The 23,204-nt window shown below is 35.4% G+C and overlaps 1 protein-coding gene across 1 annotated transcript in view; it reads left to right on the top strand.

The window, feature by feature from the left end:
- The window catches only part of S1P (SITE-1 protease), a 160,102-nt gene that overhangs the window by 73,431 nt on the left and 63,467 nt on the right, over positions 1 to 23,204 (top strand). Inside the window, exon 6 of the mRNA XM_089786934.1 lies at positions 22,772 to 23,035. Within this exon, the coding sequence (XP_089643060.1) occupies positions 22,772 to 23,035 (264 nt within the window). The remainder of the gene's footprint in view (positions 1 to 22,771; positions 23,036 to 23,204) is intronic.

The raw sequence follows: 23,204 nt of genomic DNA, 5'->3' as shown, positions 1-23,204 counted from the left end.
TAAGTAACATATTGGTATGAGCAAAAGCTTAGGGATAAAATTGTCGAATGGGAAAACCTAGAAGAGAAATTTTATTAGAAAACTGCTTCAGAAATATTATTACACTTGTGGTACTTCCCTCTAAAAGCTCAGAACTACATGGCTCAGATACTAGATTCTTATCTTCTGTTGCAAGTCACTTCTCGGGAGTTCAATCTTTGCTGATTTGTATCCGAAATTCAATCTTAGCTTATTATAAATAAAATCTACAACTCAGTCTTCAACACTTCGCACTCCCTAGGCTTTGGGTCTCTTGCTGTTAAAGACGCTTCACCGGCATCATATTCCATACAAAAGCCATCATTATTTTCTTTTCTTCCCGTATGCCTCAGCCACCACCTTCTTTCTTTCAGTCTTTGTCCACTTACATGTCTAACCACAAACCTAAAGGGAACAATGGAGATTAGATCTAAATAGATGGTTCAGATCTGATTTCCAAATTCCATCATATGCAATTTCACTAGTTAGTCACCCGAGCAGCAAAGTATTACCACGTCAACATCATGAATACTAATGCAAAAGATGATGGGGTCCACATAGTCCTGTCAAAAGATATAGGCATATGGCTCTTTTTAAGGACACTTTTCAAGGTAAAAGAATTAACATGGTGCATTTGGATGGTGTGCCTTATGATTGGTGGCATCATGGTTTTGTTACCCAAAACCATAACTCGTTCATTCTTATACGGAGTTTACTAATAGGTTGAGTGCCATATTTGTCGTAAGGATGTTGAGTTGTACTACAAGGATTTAACACTGTTGCAACATACTGGATATATTGAAACTTTTATCAATGAGTTTTAATGCATTGCTGTCATGGGTTCACAAATGCTTGATGGATGTGTGATGATGTTGTCCGTTGAGGGTTTACGTGATAGGTTATGGTGTTCAGTTAGGGCTCTTAAGCATAGGACTTTGTAGGAGGCTCTTTTGACTACCTTAGACATTGATAGCTCACCACTACCTACTTATCAGCAAGATAAGAATTTTTCTAGGAATTCTGAGCCATTTCATATGTTTTTGTGTAACACAAAAGTGTGTGACCTCCCCTTGGGATGGATTAGGAGACATAATAAGTCGAGGAAGTTTTGCTTCTCATGTAAAGAACCTTGGGAGCGTGGATATATGATGCCTTAGCAAAGGAGATGCATCTCCTAGAGGTTGTTTTTCATGTGGATGTAATGTTCCCGTCATAAAATAATTATTTAATCATATTTTTGTTAATGGGCCGATAGTTTTAGTATATCTCGGACCCATTTTTATTTAATTGTTTCTGTAGGTAGGTGTAACGACCTGTTTTCCCGGGTCTAATTTATCATTCAACATACTCAAGAATATAGTTTCTACTTTGTTTCATAGGAAGACAGTTATATCATTCATGTTCATGTGAATAAGATTTACCGTTAAAAACAGTAAAACAAAATTTCTTAACTTAAAAACTTGAAGTACCATCAAATGAAATTACTACTGAAATTGAAAGCTACATACCTTGTAAAACTGAGGTTGAAATGAACTAAGGATGCTTTTGCAACCACTCGGATTAGTTCACAAATATTCTATAACAATCTCACAACTCGACTATCATCTAAAAAAACTGCTATATCAAAATCATATGATGATTTTCAACTAATTACCTCTATGATTTAAATTAGGGCATCACATATTATTTTACCAATTAGGGCATCAATTACCATCGGTTCATTTAGGGCTTCTAAAATTGCTTTACCACTTAGGGCTTTTGCGACCATGGATTCAATTTAGGGCATCCACAATGATGGATTTAATCTAGGGCTTCCATTACCACGGTATCATTTAAGGTTCCAGCTGTCATACAATCAAGTAGGGCTTCGGATTTCTTTTCCTTCTGATTACTTATTTGTGATAGTAAATCAAGATTAGAAATGTACTTATATTCGATATCATATATATGAAAGTAAAATGATGATATCAATGAAATAACTTAATTTAATCTTACCTCCTTCCATATAAAAGTATTAATACCTGATTCCAATAAACATAGGAATGCATAGCTTATCTCTATTTGTCGCCTGTCCGACATCTTGATAGAGATGGAACATTGTTAGGGGCTTTACCACCCAACCTCGGACCACAATATATTCCCACATGATCTCTAATGAGAAAGGCCCTCCCTACTCAGAATTGTCAAGGAACATCTTACCAATCACTGGGCTTCAAGATATAAACACACCATACAACTTGGCAGCAAGAGTTCACAGTAACAAGAATATGCATGAGCTATTAATTAATATTAAATGGTAAGTATTGAAATGTCATAAATGATACTGCTTCATATTATTGATGAATCCTTCACCACATCACCCATCTTACACAACCGGGTGAGTCCTAGGTATTCGGGATTCTCAGAGCAGACGGCTCCTTCATTTATTCAACCATCATTACATATTCTATGATTATGTTCTTAAGAGATTTCAAAATGTTAACATTCTTGACAACATCCTTCATGCTTGAGCTAATGCTTTATTTATTTGTCTTGTAATTATAACATTCTTGTTATTGTAGATTCTCTCCACCTCTTCACCTACTCTGACAATTTGTCTGGTGAATTCCTTGATGTTCACCTTTTTGAGATATTTATATATGCCGATCTGTCTGTAAAGGTTTATTATTGGATTGTTACTCATTTGTCTTGAATCTTTAAAAGAAAACAGAGATATTTAACTTTTCCATATAAAGAAAACTACGGCATTCTTAAATCAGAATAAGGGAAGCAATATAATATGATAGACAGGATCTGTGGTTTCTGAATTTTAATACAGTTTTACATCCTCTGAATAACAAAGACATTCTCATGACTATTGGTAAATATACAAGTAGTATGATAACGAATTCTTGTAAAGCTATGGCTAAGGATCTATGTTATAATATTCGTCCAGAATTCTGATCCCATGACAGTATTAACTCTATTAACATTTATCTTTATCGCACCTTCATCACCTCATTCTGGCTTTAGCCAGATGATATCCTTGGTGCTCCCTTTACTGTTATCAGATGCTATGACATATTTTCAAGAAGGAAAAAGTAAAGTTACAAAAGAAAGACTTCAGATATTTATTCAAAAAAATTGACAAATTGTGGATTTATTCTGCTTCTCCTGACATTAAACTTTTATAAAAAAATATTACTGAATCAACACTATTATTCGACTATATTCATATTGCAGAATTTACGAGGACGTAGACAATCTTATGATGATAACTTGTGTTTTAATAGCAAGAGGATGATAACCTATTTCATATAGACTGGATATCATGAATTTGAAACTTAAGGAAAGAATACCGACTCAGTCATAATGAATTGTGAAAGAAGGAAAATAAATAAAATTGATTTGGACATTATTTCCTTACGTGGCTGACTGCCCTGCAGATGATTGTCTAACACTGGGCTCAATCACCTCCTTCAGGTTCCACAGGAACAATTGTTTGAGGAAGCAGGAACGTATTACTCTGACTTCAAAATGGATTACTCTGTATGGACAGCCGAATGTGTTCTGAATGCAATGATATATGAGCTCTGATTTCAATACGTATGGAGACAGATGAAAAGGTGTATGGATTTCTGATTGCAAAATGTATGAACAGAAGCAAAGACGTATATATTCTGAGGCTATGGCTCCGTAGCAGATTAAAGGTAAGAAAGGGAATGCTGGGTGAAGACTGTTACATGCCAAGAGTGCGCCATCTCTCCAATATCACAACTTGTGCTTGATTTTATTTGTATTCCAGCTTACGCCTAATTTTTGGTTTGCTTAAAGACATTTCACAAGAACAAAGAGTTTAATTTGGCTTCCACTGGTTACAAGAAACCATATGAATTCCAATTCATAAATTTGATGTAAAGTAAGAACATAAAGTTAAAAAGATTATAATAAACCGTATGAATTCCAATTAAAAAACAAGGAAGGCATAAAAGAAAGGAAAGAGGGTTGAAAGATTATAACTCAAAATAATAATTCAAATGTTGTTAAAATTCAAACATTATAATCCTAGTCATTATTATAGTTTTGAATATTATTGTAATCGATTATGTTGTTAAATCATTTTTATGTTTAAATGCATGAATATAAATTATTATCAAAATAATAATGATGAAAGATAAATTACAATCCTTTCAGGGATGTTTTATATTTTAACTTAATTATTTTATTTAAATTATTTATTTAAATAACTCGTGTAATTCATGGGTGTATCTTGTTTTCAAATTGCTAGGTCCTTTATCCGTCTGCCAGTGATGGTGATGCCCTACCTAATTCTTTTCTGACAATGCTTCCACCCCTTCGACATGCTCCCTGCAAGGAATTTCTCTGTAATTAAATTATAAATTATAAATAATAATATCAGTTAACCTTTCATCTTAATTCCATGAATTTGTGTTTAACGATCAACTAACATGTCATCTTCACTTGAAATCATAACGACCATCTTACCATTTTGCCAGATTATATCAAATTAAACTGCCAACTGACTTCATGTGAACCTCAATGTCTATATTTCAAGCTAGGTCAAAAATTGGGATGTAACAGTAGGTGTGACCGTCGACTATCTTTGTAAATCCTCGGAAAGTTTCTCCGAAGTGTATTTGAGCACGACGTGTAGGTAGTAGTTGTTATGCGATTTGGATTATATTTTCTTATAATGCGGATTCCAGTTGGGATTCTCTGTTTTTCGCCATTTTGGAAGTCAAAGATCTTCCCACCTTGGCTTCTCCAGTTTCGGTGGGATTTGACCCTCACCCTATTCCGTCTATATATTTCTTTTTCGGGTCTGGCAAATCCGTGCGCCATCTTGTTGCAAATTCATATATAAATCTCTGGAATTGCATTATAACATTTGTTTGGGCATTAATTAGCGTAATCAATGAATGTATTGCTCTGGCATCTATTTGTAACTCAATCTGCACACAGTGTACGACCCATTACCATTCGGTGGTCTTAATAACACCCACCGTACAGATATACCATATGGCTTGTTCCATGTCCTCTACTACACGACTGCTGCTCCACCGTTTATCCACCCTCCCCACCATACCCCCCCCAAGTATCACCGTATGGACATCCAAAGACTAATGGGTTCACCGTACTGTTCCTATTGTACGGTCATTCACTTTTGTAAAGTTTCTGCAAATTCTGAACTACCAAATTGAAATAATGCCTTTCTGCTTTTGCTTAAGATGATCTTCTATAATTGAAGTTGTATTAAGTGCTACCAATAATATAAATATTATTCTAGAAATGTTTTATCTTTGCAAGTATTCAGATAGGGCAGTATTGCTAAAGGAGCAGACCATGTAATTCATGTGTTCTTTATCCACAAACATACCCTATGTAAATAAGGCAACCAAAGGGCATGTCCCTAGAAGGGACTCCCTATCTAGGTTGGCTCTGAATTGTTTTCTCATAATTGACGTCAAAGGAGGAATAACTTTTGTTAGTAATCAAACTAACTAAGATTAGTTAAGTTTATACTCAAATAACATTATTCCAAAGGAGACGCCGATCATGACTAAAGAAGGAACAATTATATATAGGCCTATATTATGAAGGCATTCCATTCATGATTAGGTCTGTATGATCTATACAATTAGATCAATATTAGATCAAAGTTACAAATTTAACACTCCCTCGTAACTTAACAATCGTACTGAGAGATAACATATCTAGCATCATCAATTAAGATGAATAAGCATAGATTGATACTCTATATCTATCTGAATCTTCTAAGCATGTGGTATCGTCGAACACATGATACTATGTCATATTACTATACCTGTGATATAACTTATCACTGTTACTAGTGATAACAATATTGCAAAGAATACAATATACAGGATAAAATGCGGAGAATGATTAAATTCTTCATTTATCCAAGTTGTGACTCATAGATACTGGCAATTCTATATCACAACATGATCCTGAGTTAAGATTTACTAGAACACAGGATAAAATCCAAAGATTGATTAAATTTTTTATTTATCCAAATTTTGACTCCTAGACATAGAAATGTCTACATCACAATATGATCTTAAACTCATCTAGATCTAACAGTAGTTCTCTATTGTTCACCACATTATCCAAAAGATCGTCATCTCTCATAATGTCTTTTATACAAGTGTTCATTAATTGAGAGATCATCATCTCTTAGATAATGAATACAAATGGTTCAGCCCATAACAGTAAATAAATTGACAATAAAAAATAACATATTAATAATTTAAAGAATACAAATGTATTATAAATCAACCATACCAAGTCTTTTCTTGAAGTGATCTATCTTCACTCGAGAGAGAGGTTTGGTAAGAATATTTGCTGTCTAATCTGCAATGCAAATGTATTCTAATTCTACAGTATTCCTGTCTACTATATCTCTTACATAATGGTAAGGAATTTCAATATACTTGGACCTGTCATGAAAGATTGGATTCACAGAGAGCTTGATGAAACTCTGTTTATCACAATGAATAATAGTAGGATTCATGGTCTTGAGAGGCCATTGTTGTGGCAGTGTATTCAGCTTCTGTGGAACTCTGTGCTATTGATGCTTGTGTTCTGTTGGTTTTAGTGATCTCTGATAGACAAGGTATTACAGCAAATATGAACAATAATAAATATCCTTACTTGAACTATTGCTGAAAGAGAGATGCAGAATTTATTCTTCAAATGGTAATCAATGAGTCTTTATCTTTAGTTTGTAACTTCAATGTTGATCACTGAGAAAGGTATGCAGATCGTTGAGAATTAACCTGCAGATCGCTGGGACTTATATTGCCATGTATTGACATTTGTCCCTAACAATTTGCATTGAACATATTAATATTGTGGAGAGTCATGCCTCCATAGGGTCATGACTCTACGCGGACTTTGGCCATGTAGGGTCATGCCTCTACGGATGTATAACTAAACTTTGGTTAGTTTAGTTATACATGTGCTAGACCATTAGGCCCCCCAATTATGATAATAGCCTTCACAATATCTGCCGATAACTATACAGATTGTTATGAGAATAATTCAAATGTAATTACATATATATGTATATGTATATGTATGTACGTATGTATCTAAAGAACAAGATTCATATAAGACAACACAATTAATCATTACTTCTATTGATGCTATACATCAACACTCCCTCTTAGCAAGGGAGAAGTAATACACTTTTAATAGATTTCAGAGTAGAATATCTGAGCACATTATCTAACCTTAACACTTTGAAATAGTGACTTATCAAATAATTAAAATCACCATGCTATGAACACTATCATAACATATATTATGATCTCTAATTGTCCGAAGCAATATCTAGAGTAATCATAATGCATTCGTTATCAATGATCTCTAATTGTCCGAAACAGTATCTAGAGTTTTCATGATAATAGGCCTATCATTCGCAAGATCGTCACCTTACAAATGATTAGCTTATAAATATATATGTTTATGAAAGACCGTCACCTTTCATTACATATCTGATGCAACTAAACAACAATACAAGCATTAACTCATATAAGTTGAAAATAAAAATTCAATATTCAATATTACAATTTAATCATACCAAGTTTTCCTCTGAAATATTCCAACTTTACTTTAGCAAGAGGCTTAGTAAAGATATCTGCCTTTTGCTTATTAGTACTGATGTACTCCAGTTGAATCACTCCTCGATCCACCATATCTCTAATGTAGTGATAAGGAATTTCAATATGCTTGGAACGATTTGGAAGACTGGATTAGCTGAAAGCTTGATATAACTCTAATTATCTCAATGAATCATAGTGGGCTTTAAAGGTCTTTTGAACAAATCAACTAGCAATTTTCATAGCCATACAACTCTCTAGCTCCCAAGGAAGAGGAATGTATTCTGCTTTGGTAGAACTTAATGCAACTGAGGACTGTTTTTTGCTGAACCAAGAAACCATTCCAGATCCTAGACTGGAGCAACATCTAGAAGTACTCTTACATTCAGTAGGACTGCCTGTCCAATCAAAATCAGAATATCCATGAAGGGTGATGTTTACTTGATCATATCTAACTCCCATGCCAATAGCGCCTTTTATATATCTTAAAATGTATTTAGCTGCATGTAAATGTATCTTCTTTGGTGCACACATAAACTGACTCAAGGTGTTAGTTGCATAACATATGTCAAGATGAGTATTCCCTAAATACATTAAAGATCCAATAATCTGCCTATAGTAAGTAGGACCTGTAGATTCAGATTTGATCATATCATCCTTCAACTTGTGTAGATTGAATTCCATAGGAGTAGAAGCTAGTTTACATTCCATCATTTCAAAATTCGTTAAAATATCAACTGTATATTTTTCCTGATTTAGAAAAATGTAGTTACCCTTTTGCCAAACTTCCAATCCGAGGAAGTAGTGTATAAGACCTAAATTTTTTATATCAAACTCTGCTGTTAATTCTTGTTTGCATTTCTTTATGAGATGTTCTTCACTTGTTATCAACAAATCATCGACATATAACACAAGAATAATCATATCATCACCATCTATTTTGAAGTATAAGTTAAGATCAACTTCATTTGTATAATATCCTAACTTCATTAGATAGTTGTCTATCCTTTCATACCATGCTTTGGGAGCCTGTTTGAGACCATACATTGCTTTCTTTAATTTACAAATGTGAGTTTTACTATCATGAGTGTAGAACCTTTTTGGTTGCTCAATATAAACTTCTTCAATTTTACCATTTAGAAATGGTGTTTTAACATCCATTTGATGAACTTTCCGTTGTTTGGATGCTGCGATAGCCAAGATAGTTCTAACTGAAGTGTATCTAGCAACTGGAGCATATGTTTCTTCATAATCGATGCCTTCCTTCTGTGAGAAACCTCATGCTACAAATCTGTCTTTGTACTTTTCTCTGCTGCTGTCAGATGCATGCTTAATTTTAAACAACCACTTAGAAGAAACAACTGATTTGTTTTTTAGGTCTGGGTGCAACATCCCATACATAATTTTTTAGTATGGAATTATATTCTTCAATCATTGCTTCTTTCCAAGGTTGGCTTGATAGTGCTTCTTTAACATTTGAAGGTTCGGTTTTTATAAGTTTAGTTAATAATGCAACATAGCATAACTGTTTTCTTGTTCTTTTACTTTCTCGAGTCACTTCATTAGGTTCAACTTGATTCTCTTCTATCATTTTCCTAGCGCAAAGTGGCCTCTTTTTATTGTTAACATTTTCAGAATCTTCAGAGCTAGATGTGGTAGAAGATGGTTCAATATCATTCTCCTTCTCAATTTCTGTTGGGTGATTTTCATCTATTTCAGGAATAGGTTCAGTAAGAGATTCATCACTATTTCCAGAAATATTAAAGGCAAATACTTCTTCAAATTTCACATCTCTGCTAATGTCAATCGTTCCTTGACCTGGAACAAAAACCTTGTAGCCTTTGGTTGTTTCATTGTATCAAATGAGTATCCCCTTCTTTTTGGATGGTTCTAGTTTTGTTCTTCTCTTTAGGAATGTGGATATAAACAGGACATCCAAATATCCTTAGGTGACTTAGATCTGGTTTAATACCCGTAAATACTTATTCAGGAGCGGTGTTCTCTAATACTGAGTGTGGACATCTATTTTGAATGTAGACTGCAGTGTTAGATGCTTCAGTCCATAAGGAAGTATGAAGATTTTGATCGTGCTTCATTCCTCTAGCTGATTCGACAATTGCTCTATTTTTACGTTCTGCAACTCCATTCTGTTGAAGATTATATGGTACAGAAAACTCCCTCTTAATACCAACAACAATGCAAAAGTTTTTGAAAATTTCGAAGATGTATTCACCTCCACTGTCTGACCTTAGTATTTTTATTTTCTGTCTTGATTGATTTTCAACTAGAGCTTTGAATTCCTTGAATTTTGTTAATACTTCAACTGATTCTTTATGTTTTAGAAAATAGATCCAAGTTCTTCTAGAGTAGTCATCAATAAAAATTACATAAAAGAGACACCCATTTAGAGAAGGTACAGACATAGGACCACAAAGTCCAGTGTGAATCAGTTCAAGAATGGATTTTAGTTTGTGAACACTTTTAGGAATGATTGCTTTGTGTTTTGCCTAGGGCACATCCTTTGCAAATGCTTAAGTGATCAGTTTTGAGATTAGGTAAACATTTTACAATTTTTCCTATAGATGATAATGCACGATAGTGAAGGTGACCTAGCCTTCTATGCCAGATTTCAGTAGAATTTGAAGTTTCATGACGTAGAGCTAAGTTTTGATTGTTACAAAGTTTATATAGACTTTTGTCTCTAAATCCAATAGAAATATATTTCTTGATATTAGAATTCTTTGGCCAAGATAGAATTTTGTCCTCTTGAAAAGTGATTTTGAATCCTTGATCAACAAGATCAGAAATAGAGACCAAATTCCTTTTTATTCTAGTTACATATAAAACATTTTTGAGTTGGAGAGTAATTCCTAAATTTAGGTAAATTGAGCAGGAGTCAATACCTTTGATGGGATGAGTTGAGTTATCTCCAATGGTGACTTCTTTTGAGGAGTGTTTTGAGAAGTTTTCTAATTTGTCTCTAAAACCGGTTATGTGCCAAGATGCTCCACTGTCTATAATCCAAGTGGTGTTGTTTTAGTTTAATTCACTTGAAAGAGCTAAATAAAATGCTTAGTTTTCTTTTTCTTCTTTCTCTACTTCTTCTCCTTTGATTTTTGCTAGGGCTTCTTGGATTCTCTTCCGTTTAGGCAGAAGTTATGAGAGTGACCAATTTTATCGCATTTGAAACATCTAACTTTGGACCAATCACGTTTCTTATATGATTTGTCACTTTCCCTTTTATTATGTTTGAATTTTCTTTTCTTGTTTGAATTTGCATAAAGAGCTTGAATGTCTTTCTCTTGATTTATACTTTGTCCTCTTGAGACTAATCTTGATTCTTCTTGTGTGCATTCATTTTTTAGTAATTCAAATTTAGGAAGCTCGGGTTGGGAGCTTAGACCTCGTATAAATGTTTGCCAAGATAGAGGAAGTCCTCTTAATGTTATCATGCTAAGTTCTTTGTCATCAACTCGATTTTCCATTGTTGTAAGTTGATCTTTTAATTTAGAAATCCTTAGAAAATAAGACGTAATAGATTCTCCATTTTTCATCTTTATGTATAGTAGATCTTGTTTCAGGGTTATCTGTCTACTAGTATTGTTGTTTTCAAATGTGTCTCTTATAGTAGAGAACATCTCAAAAGTACTCTTAAGATTGGATATAGAGGGAAGAATATGATCTTTCACGGAGTCTATTATAATTTTCACTGCCTTGTTATTGTGTCTTTTCCATGTTGTTTTATTTGGATCATTTTCAGGCATGGATTTGTTTGTTTTTATGTACTCCTTTGATTCCATTTCTTTTAATATTATCATGACTCAAATTTTCCATGATGAAAAATTTGACGCTCCCACAAGTCTATCCTCTAATCTTTTACATGATTCACCATTTTTATTTAAGGATATATTTTAAATTTTTATAAATCTGAAACTTTAGATTTAATTCTGAATAATAGAGTTTCTTATCAGAATGGCTTTGATATCATGTTAGTTTTAGTGATCTTTGATAGACAAAACTATTACAACATATATGAACAATAATGAATATCCTTACTTGAACGATTGTTGAAACATAGATGCAGAATTTGTTTTTCGAATGGTAATCAATGAGTCTTTATCTTTAGTCTATAACTTCAATATAGATCGCTGAGAAAGGTATGCAGAGGGAAATATGCAGATCGCTGGGACTTGTATTGCCATGTATTGATATTTGTCCACAACGATTTGCATTGAACACATATATATTGTGGAGGGTCATGCCTTCGTAGAGTCACGACTCTACATGGCCTTTGGCCACATAAGGTCATGCCTCTACGGATGCATAACTAAACATTGGTTAGTTTACATAAACAACTTCACATCTCCTTTATATATTCGGCAACCTTTATGTAATTGGCGCCAAATCATAAGGTCCCCTGATAATGATAATAGCCTTTAGAATATCTGCCGATAACTATACAAATTGTTATGAGAATAATTCAAATGTAATTTTATATATACACACATCTGGAGAACAGGATTCACATAAGACATCACAATTAATTATTAATTCTTCTGATGCTATACATCAACAAGATCTAAGATATCATTTCTGAACCTAAACTAAAATAGCATCCTAAAGTGCTTTTCCTATCAGTAACACTTCCAACTCAATCTGAGTTTGTATACCCATGTAAGTCCAAGTCAACTTTCTCATACTTGAGTCCAAGGTTAAGAGTGCCTTGTATCTCATAATGTATTTGATTGCAACTAGGTCAATCTCCTTTGGCTCACACATAAACTGACTTAAGACATTAACAACATAGCAAATATCAGGTTTTGTATTTACCAAGTACATAAGAGACCCAATCATCTGTCTGTAAAGAGTAGAATCTATGGAGCGTGATTTTGCAGCTGCTTCCTTAAGTTTGTGTAGATTAGTCTTCATTGGAGAAGGCATAGGTCTGCAGTTCCAAATTCCATATCTCTTCAAGATGTGTAATGTATACTTCCCTTGATTAAGTATGATGTTGTCAGAATTCTGCCATACTTGTAGTCCTAAGAAGTAATGGAGTCTTTAAAGCTTTCATTTCAAATTCTCTGATTAAATCTTTCTTACATTGATCTACAAGATGATCATCACCTGTTATTAGTAAATCATCAACATATAGTATCAATATTTTCATACCATCTTTATCTTTTTTATAATAGAGATTTGGATCAGCTTCATTCATTGAGAATCCTAAACTGCTGAGATACTTATCGATTCTTTCATACTAGGCCCTCAAAGCCTGTTTAAGCCCATAGAGAGCTTTCTTGAGCCTGCAAACAAAAACTTTAGGGTTCTGAGTTTCAAATCCTTCATGTTGTTCCAAATATACCACTTCTGTAATCTTTCCATTCAAAAATGTTGTTTTTACATCCTTCTGATATACTTTTCATCCCTTCGATGTTGCAATAGCTAGACTGCTCTTACAGAGGTGTATCTGGCAACTGGAACAAAGGTTTCATCATAATCAATTCCCTCCTTCTAAGAGAAACCTTTAGCTACAAATTTGGTTTTATATTTTTCAATGCTACCGTCAGCAGCATGCTTAATTTTGAATATCCATTTAGAAGAAACAACAGATTTTCCTTCAGGCCTTGGAACAATTTCCCAAACATCTTTCTTAATAATGGATTGATATTCTTCTATCATAACATCCTTCCAAGTTGTATGCTTAATAGCATTTGAAACATTGGTAGGTTTTGATTTAGATAAATCACTCATGTTTGCTGCATAACCAGAAAATCTTTTGGATCTTTTGCTTTCTCTGAAGGTTCCAGATGGTGAAATGAAGTCTTGTGCTTCCTCCACAGTCTTTATAGCCCAAAGCGGTCTTTTTTTTGGATTTTCAGTTTCCTCAAGATTAAGATTTTGAATTTCATCTTCAATTTCTTCAATGTTCTCCCTCTGAAACTCAAATTTAGTATTTTCTTCAAAACTAGGTAAGGGAGAGGGATCTTCTGAACTTAGGGCTCTTTTGAATGCTAAATCTTCTTCAAATATTACATCCCTACTAAGTTCAATATTTTTCTGACTAGGTATGAAAATACCATATGCTTTAGATATTTCACTATACTCAACAAAAATACCTTTCCTTCTGTAAGGTTCTAACTTAGTTCTCTTTTCTTTTGGGACATGTATATATGCTGGGCACCCAAATATCCTGAGATGGCTTATATTAGGTTTAACTTTAGTAAAGACTTCTTCAGGAGTTTTATCTCTAAGGTGGGATTGATGACTTCTGTTTTGAATATAGACAACAATACAAGAGGGTTCTGCCCAAAGATAATATTCTAAATTTTGATCAAATATCATAGCTCTTTCTGCTTCTATAATTGTTCTATTCTTCCTTTTTGCTACCTATTTTGTTGTGGGTTATAAGGAACAATATACTCCCTCTTAATTCTTGCTTCTTTACAAAATTCTTTAAACAAATCTAAAGTATATTCCCCACCATTATCTATCCGAAGAGTTTTAATTCTATGTCCTGATAAGTTTTCAGTGAAGGTTTTAAGTTCTTTAAATCTCTTAAGGATTTCTCTTGATTCTTTACATTTTAAAAAGTAGATCCAATTTTTCCTAGAAAAGTCATCTATAAAAATTATATAGTACCAGAATCCTCCAAGAGAAGGAATAGACATATGTCCACATAAATCTGAGTGGACTAATTCCAAAACACTGTTAGTTTTTCTAGTGCTATCATGAAATGAACTTTTGGTGTTTTTACCAAGAGTGCATCCTTTGCATATGCTTAAATGATCTTTATTCAACTTAGGTAAACCAATTACTATCTTCTCCATAGTCGATAAGGCTTTGAAATTTAGATGTCCTAACCTTCTGTGCCATTTCTTGAATGGAGAGTTCTTAGACCGGGTCATTACTTTACTGTCCATGAATGCAACAACCATCATCTTCAAGTGTTGTAATAGAAATTAAATTCCTCTTTATTCCTGGCACATAGAGTACTCTTTGGAGGTGTAGAGAATTACCTGACTTCAGTTTCAAGGTGCAATTCCCAATTCCCTTGATTGAATGAGAGGAATTATCACCGATGGTAACTTCACCATTAACTTCTTCTGATATTGAATCTAGTACTTCTTTGTATCCTGTAATGTGTCGAGATGATCCACTATTAATTACCCATGCTTTGCTTTATATCTCATTTGATAGTGCAAAATACAATACACGATTCTCAGGGTCATAGATTTCTTATTTCCTAGTAGCGTTTGTACAGATTACTTGCTGCTTTGTATTCTCAAGGCAATTAGATGTATAGTGTCCAATTTTTTCACATTTGAAGCATTTTATTTTGGATAAATCTTTCTTAGGTTTGTCATTTATTTGATTTCCCTTCTTGAAGTGCTTCTTCTTACCTTTATAGAAATTCGTGTTGAGAACGTGAAGTTCTTCATCTTCAGTTTTTCAATTTTCCTCCTTTTTTTAGCTTTTTAGATTCTTTTTGCAGGCAATCTCCTTTAAGTCTATTAAAGTCTAGAAGATTGTCTCTAGCACTTACTCCTTGTGAGAATGTTTCTGATGAATCTGGTAACCCATCTATAGCCATAAGAGTTAGTTCCTTGTCTTCAATTATGGTCCCTATACTTGCAAGTTCCTCTCTTAGACTAGCGACCCTTAGGAAATAAGAGTTCATAGATTCTTTCTTCTTTATCTGTATATGATTTAGTTGCCTTTTTAGTTCAAGGGTTCTAGTCACATTGTTAACCTCATATGCATTAATAATGCGTTCATCATATGAAATGTTGTTTGATGTTTCATTAGCATAGGTACTATTCATTTTTCACTCCATCTAATATGATTTGCATGGCTTTCCTGTTTCCTTTGCTCCAGATAGTTTTATTATGTTCAACATTAGTTTGCCAAGATTCTGTATCAACATACTGTTTCAAATCATTGCCTTCAAGAATCATTAGAATTCTGAACTTCCAAACAATGAAGTGTTCCTTTCCATCAAACTTATCTCTGGGTCTGAATGTAGAAGGATGTTGCTAGATGTTTAAATTTGATTGTCAATTTGTAGAGCTGAGGTTCGACTTCCAGAGCTCTAATACCATGTATAGTTTCTGCAAATTCTGAACTACCAAATTGAAATAATGCCTTTCTGATTTTGCTGAAGATGAGCTTCTATAATTGAACTTGTATGAAGTGCTACCAATAATATGTATATTATTCTGGAAATGTTTTTATCTATGTAAGTATTCAGATAGGGCAGTATTGCTAAAGGAGCAGACCATGTAATTCGTGTGTCCTTTGTCCACAAGCGTACCCTATATAAATAAGGCAACCAAAGGGCATGTCCCTATCTAGGTTGGTCCTGAATTGTTTTCTCATAATCGGCATAAAAGGAGGAATAGCATTTGTTAGTAATCAAATTAACTAAGATTAGTTAAGTTTATACTCAAATAACATTATTTCAAAGGAGAGGCCGATCATGCCTAAAGAAGGAACAATTATATATAGGCCTATATTATCAAGGCATTCCATGCATGATTAGGTCTGTACAATCTGTACAATCAGATCAGAATGAGATCAAAGATACAGATTTAACAACTTCGAGCTATACTAACAAGATTCTCTGCTCCACTTTGGCAAGCTTCCAAACACATATTCTCTCAAACTATACACCCACCTCTCAGCCCACCATACAACCATCAAGAGATCATACAGTAGCTTGCTCAAACACAAGAAAACCCTCCAGGCTTACCTAACATCTCCCCAACATAGTCGGAAGATTACATTGTTATCAGAGCCATTGATTTTGCCAGCCTGTGGAGGTGAATACAAGTTTATATCCAAAGGAGAAGGCGAAATAACCTTGTTGGTAGAATGGCAGATCCTGAGGATTCTATGACAGATCTCATGAATCTTTTAAGAGTGCTAAGTAGGAACGAAATACAAGTCAATGAAACCCAAAGGCTTATGCAGGAAACACTACAAAGATTGGCTGAGGAAAAGACAATAGGAGAACAAAATGGGCATAGCGACGACTCTGTTTCGGGAAGGACAAACTCTCAACCCTCTTGCTTTCAACCCTCAATACCGATCTTCCTTGCAAGGACGGAAGCACCACGCAAAGAAAGAGAGTCCACTTTTCAAGAAATGAAAGAAGACTTCGGGAAGATTGGCGAAACACGAATATGGAAGGTGATGTATCTTACAAAGACTATGCTCATCTAAGAATGAGATATTCAGGTGGGGGAAATCGTGGCTATTTCTAAAATTATCTCTGGAGAAAGATCGAAAAAGTAAACTTATCACTATTTGATGGATCTGGAGCCATTATTGCACAGGCATGGGTTATGAAGGCAAACACCTATTTCTAGCTCAACCTGATGCCCGAAGAGGAAGCAATCTAGTTCGCAGCACTCCATTTGGAAGGAGTGGCGCAAGAGTGGTGGCACCATGGATTGGTCACTGTCAGCCACGACCAAGTAACCTCATATATTGATTTCACTGAGAGACTCATTGACCGTTTTGATGGAAAGGATCCTGAACTAAACTTTAAAGATCTAACTCAGCTAAAGCAAACAGGTACGGTAGATAATTACATCACTAGGTTCCAAAGGTTGTCAATACTAGTCACAAACATCTCTGAAAGATGACGAATCGTGTTATTCATGGATGGGCTGAGAGAGCCTTTGAGAAGCTAGATCAAAGGGTTCAACCCGTGCGCACTCAATGAAGCTATTAAGAAGGTGCGTGACATTGCCGCATCTTCCTCCAAAACTCACGTAGCTACGCCAACACCATCCCCACAAGAAGACAAAGACAAGGAGCCAATTCGGAAGAAGCCTTCGTTGGATGAAGACTCTCGGCAAGAGCTCTTGAGGAAAAAGATTTGTGTCACATGCAAGGAACTATGGGTACTAGGTCATCACTGTCTTGGGAACGGAAAGATTCTTTACATTGAGGTGTTTCCTGATGACGACAAAGGACAAGTATCTATAGTGACTGGTGAAGAAATTAACCAATTGTAGAGAATAAATACCCTGATACAAAAAGGGGGTTCCATTGCTACCCTCACTGCAATGGTTGGAAGTAGTACCTTCAAGTGTTGTGGCACACTTCATGAGAAACAAGTCATAGTCATGATTGATAGTGGCGCCACACTCAATTTCATCAATTCATCTTTGCTCACTAGTAAGGGTTTGCACGCAATAGAGCATGGAGGATTTGAGGTTGAGGTTGCTAAAGGAACCTTGTTACCTTGTACTCATATGATCCCATAGCTAAAAATTTCCATGGAAAACTATACCTTGACAGATGATTTCTTTGTCATAGATTTGGTTGATACTTATGTCATATTGGGCATCAAGTGGATGGAAACCCTTGACTAGTTCACCCAAAGTTTCAGGAGGATGGACTTTTCATTTGAGACAGATGGCAAGAAAGTGTTGCTAAGAGGAATATGAAATAAAGGATCAAGGGAAGTCACAATCAAGAAGATGCAGGCCATTTTTAAACATGGTATGATCCTATACATTGCAAGTAAAAACATGACAGTCAACACTTTACCCCATTCCTTGGATAATTGGCAGGCCCATCTATTGGTTGAGTACTCCAAGAACACTTTTGCATGTCAGTTGATGGATGGCTATATACATGATGAAAGATACCAAGTTATTGATGATATCATTTACTATGACGATAAGATCTACTTGGTACTTGATTCGAAGCTGAAGAAGCTGATTACAAAAGGTTTCCAAGAATCACAAGCAAATTTTGGGAGAGAAGGATTGTAATGTTCCCGTCATAAAATAATTGTTTAATCAAACCTTTGTTAATGGGTTGATTGATTTAGTATATCTCGGAGCCATTTTTATTTAATTGTTTCCGTAGGTAGGTTTGACCGTTGGCTATCTTTGTAAACCCTCGGAAAGTTTCTCCAAAGGTTATTTAAGCACAGTGTGTAGGTAGTATTTATGCGGTTTGGATTATATTTTCTTATACTGCGGATTCCAGTTGGGATTCTTTGTTGTCCGCCATTTCGGAAGTGAAAGATCTTCCCTACCTGGCTTCTTTGGTTTCAGTGGGATTTGACCCTCACCTTATTCCATTTGTATATTTCTTGCTCGGGTCTAGCAAATCCGCACACCATCTTGTTGTAGATTCATATATAAATCTCTGGAATTGGATTGGAATATTTGTTTGGGTATTAATTAGCGTAATCAATGAATGACTCAATCTGCACACACCGTACGACCCACTACCATTCAGTGGTCTTAATAACACCCACCATACGACCTGTTCCACTTCCTCTATTGTACGATTGTTGCTCCACCATACGGTTGAGTCATCTTCCCTGTTCTGCAGTTGCCACTCCACACATTGTATGTCATTGTTTCTCCACCCTCCCAACTGTATGCCCCCTAGAGTATCACCGTATGGACATCCACAGACTACTAGGTTCACCGTACTCTTCCTATCGTACAGTTATACACTTTGGGCTATACTAACAAGATTCTCCACTCCACCTTAGCGAGCTCCCAAACAAATATTCTCGCAGACCGTACACCCACCTCTCAGCCCATTGTACAACAACCAAGAGACCCTACAGTAGCTTATTCAAACACAAGAAAGCCCTCCAGGCTTAGCGAACATCTCACCAACACAGTCGGAACATTATAGTGGGTGATGAGCAGATATAGGATACAAGTTTAGAAGGTAGTAGTGTTGAGGGTGAGCAGGATGCTTCATAGGTGGAGCTTGGAGATGGCGATGCATTGGATACGTTCAATGGCATTATTGCCACCCTTTCAGGGGTTTCTAGATATCATCCCTTTTGGTTGAAAGGAGTGATTAATGGACAATGAGTGGCTTGCCTTGTGGATAGTGGTGAATTCACAATTTCATAGATAAGGCAGTAGTTGCTAGGCATGGATTTTAGGAAGAGGACTTCTCTGGCTTCAATGTGAAATTTTTAGATGGTTTCACTATTTGGCAAACTAGGAAAGCCCTACAACTTAACATACAGATGGGTGATTACACCTTGATCGATGATTTGTATGTTGGAGATCTTGTTGAGATTGATACAATATTGGGCTTCTAGTAGTGACAATCACTTGGTAGTTACATTCATGATTTTAGGATGGTATAGTTAATGTTCGTGTTGGATGGTACAGAGATTGTGTTGAAGACTTCTAGATGGTGGGCCTATGCTGGTTTGAGCACGTAGGACGGTTCCAAAACGTTGATGCAAAAACTCTTAACACAATCATTTCCAAAAATTGCAGCTAAATGTTTCACATAAAGTGTTTGACAAAATGTTAAGCATCCAAAATTGAGACAAGTTCAGTGTTTGTCAGAGGTAGAACCAATAGGGCTTCTTATGGTGGTATCAGAGCTGCAGATAAGTGTCTCAGAAAATGTCAAAGCACTAGAATTGAAGTTAGAACTGGTTGGGATTCTTTACAAAAACTTAAATGTCATGAATTAAATCAACTAATAGTAAGTTCAATTTTTAAATTTGAAATGATCAAAGGTTCTTCTTCCTTCTAATGTTGATGTAACTATGCTACAATTGAAGCATTGAAAATTCCTGTTCCACATTGTTATTCTATTAATCCTATAGTTGCCACACAAGTTACTTTATTGCTGGCATGAGTTTGCCTCAGTCCATGGAATTATTTAATTACCTTACTTTTATATTGTGTACTTGATGATCCATTTCAAGAAATAGGAGGGTGATAGATTGGATTGTAGAACTAGCCTTAAGGAGAGCTGGAGGGAGGAGGTGAGGTGAGGACCGGAAAATAAAGCACGAGGCAAGAGGAAAAAGGGGGGTGGGATGGATTTAAAAGATAGCATATTTGCATGATAATAAATTTTTTTTTTAAAGATAGATCAATATAGTAAGAAAACAACAATTATTTATTGTTCTCTAAGAAATAAATGACAACAGTGTATAATAAATTATACACATTTACTAAGGATTAAAATGATGAATCTCCTGTTCATGGGGTTCAATTGGTTGATCCTGTTGTTAATACTAGGAAGGTAGTAAAGTGGAAAGTACTGGGAGAAGGGTTGATTAGGCCAATTTCAATATGGCATCAAGAGGTAATCGAGAAGAGTGTGGTGCAGACTGAGTGTTAAGAGACCAAAATGGATCCATTCTCGCAAAAAATCAGTGTTACACCAGTATGGGGGTACTTTGGGACAGTGGGATGCCAGGGTGAGTTTCCAGGACACAGGGAAAATGGGCCTTATTTTCGGGACGACCAGGGGACGACGGCGAGGGGAGGATGGGCTAGGGAGGGGTGTTATATAAAATACATATAGAACTTGAAATGCTCGTTATAAAATGATGTTTAAGTAGTTCACTAGAACATACCAAATTAAAATACTTGAACATTGCAAAATTGCAACATGAATTAGAATCATTGACATTCAACATAGTAACGTATTACATACCCAATAGTAACTTTTAAAAATCAAAATTCAAATACAAATTCAAGTACACATCCCAACGACGGCATGGTTGCGGAATGGCGGAGGTGGGGGTGCTTGGGTACTCAAGTACCCGGTGTGGGGACGTCTTGGGGACGGGTACTTCAAGGTTTGGGAAGGGAGTGTGAGTTTCCGGGTTACACTGCAAAAAATAAATAAAATATCTAGGAGTAAGAATGCATAACGGGGCCTTTCTTGATCTATAATGTTTGTTAAAGGAAAAAGTGAAGAGAATCCATTTTGAAATTACAATAAGGCAGATCTGGATGCCCTATTGGAAGCTTTGTAAATGGCTTGCATCAACCCTGGAGCTTATTCAAAAGTTTGAAGAGTTCAAAACAACCCATGTGTATAGGGAGGCAAACGAGGTGGTCAATGAGCTGGCCAAAAGGGCATCAGAATTTAGCATGGAGATGCAACTAAGGTAGGAAATAAGGGAGGAGATATTTCTGTAACCGAGGCAAATTGAGTAGAAGATAACATCTTTGGGAAGCAAGCCAAACTAGCGGAATGACAACTGATTAATGATGGTGGACAAAAGGCAGAATGAGTTTTGTGAGCAAAGTGTGCAAAGTAATGAGCTGTCTCTATTTGAAAGCCCAGGAGTATGACCATAAGAGGAGGTATGGACACTCAAGTCAAGTTCACTAGCGAACAGAGGTAGATGATGTTTCTATGAGAGGTGCTGGAGAGGAGGCTGAGGTGTGTTTTTAAGACCAACCATGGGCCCATCAATGACACTGTCAAATGGTGCTTGGCAAGGAGTTACTGAGAGAAATATATTGGTATAGAGTATGGCATCTCCTCGTTTCTAGCATCTTCACTTAATGTGGGGGAGAGAAAGGAGATGATGGGGGTTCTCTGGAGAAAGCTAAGTGTTGAATAACATGGTGGAAGGGTTGGGGATCATTTTGCCGAGTGATTTTTACATTTTCCAGAACCGTTGACAAAATTTGTTCATAAGGGTGTTTGGTAGTTAGATGTATAAGTCACTGCAAATAGTCTGCTAGTTTTGGTGTCTGGGATGGCAGCATGGAATGACAACAGGATGCAAAGTGTCTGCTTAAACAAAATGAAAATTATATGAATATGAAGAAAAGGTAAATAATAAATATATAAATGTGTGTAATATGTATTTGTATGATAAAATTGTGAGAGCGTATCTAGGCAGATAAATGCATTCATTTAGATGTGAGAAGTATAAGTATGCATTATATTTGTCAGTGTATCAAAAATTGCTCTGTTATAGTATGCCAATTGTTCCAAAGGTTAAGAGTCGTGTTTGTTACTATCAAATGGTTTTCTTTTTGAGGCCAGACCTGCCTGCATTAATGGAGATATATGTGTGCATCGACAACTAAGGCTTTGCATTTGAAACCTGGATTCTAAGTTAAGTGAAGGATCATAATAATGCAAAGCAGCTATGTTGGCATGAATGGCAATAACCTAGTTCCACTTCTAGTCATTTCCCTTTTGAGTGATACTTTCTGACATCAATTTTGTTTAATAGCATTTCTTTTACATTAGAACTATTTCATTTGTGAGATTATTTAGTGAAAGTAGTTCTTTTGCATTTCTACTTGTGAAATTGATAATCAAAGCAGAGGTGAAACTTACAGTTGATTTCTATATTTTAGGTATGGACGTGTCAAACCGGATGTTGTTGCATATGGAAGAGATATAATGGGTTCAAAAACTAGTACTGGCTGCAAAAGTCTTTCAGGCACAAGCGTTGCAAGTCCGGTAGTTGCTGGTGTAGTCTGTTTGCTGGCCAGTGTTATTCCTGAGAATATTCGCTGGGACATATTGAACCCGGCAAGTATGAAACAATCATTAGTTGAAGGTGCTGCAAAACTTGGTGGGCCAAATATGTTTGAGCAGGGTGCTGGTCGACTTGATTTGTGAGCATATTATTTTTTCTTTTGAAATGCTTTTACTAATCCTCTTTGCTTTAGGCATGGATAATAATTTACATTTAATAAGGGCTGGCTCTCTGCACTAGTTTTTAAATTGAAATGTATGTTTTATGGATTATCTGACAGCTATTGACGTCCTGTCATTCTTCACTAT

This window comes from Cupressus sempervirens, chromosome 6 (assembly GCF_028749045.1).
Source record: "Cupressus sempervirens isolate cs-2001-9-10 chromosome 6, ASM2874904v1, whole genome shotgun sequence".
Taxonomy (NCBI): domain Eukaryota; kingdom Viridiplantae; phylum Streptophyta; class Pinopsida; order Cupressales; family Cupressaceae; genus Cupressus; species Cupressus sempervirens.
The sequence above is the reverse complement of the archived record's forward strand: the minus strand, read 5'-3'. Positions and strand labels throughout refer to the sequence as shown.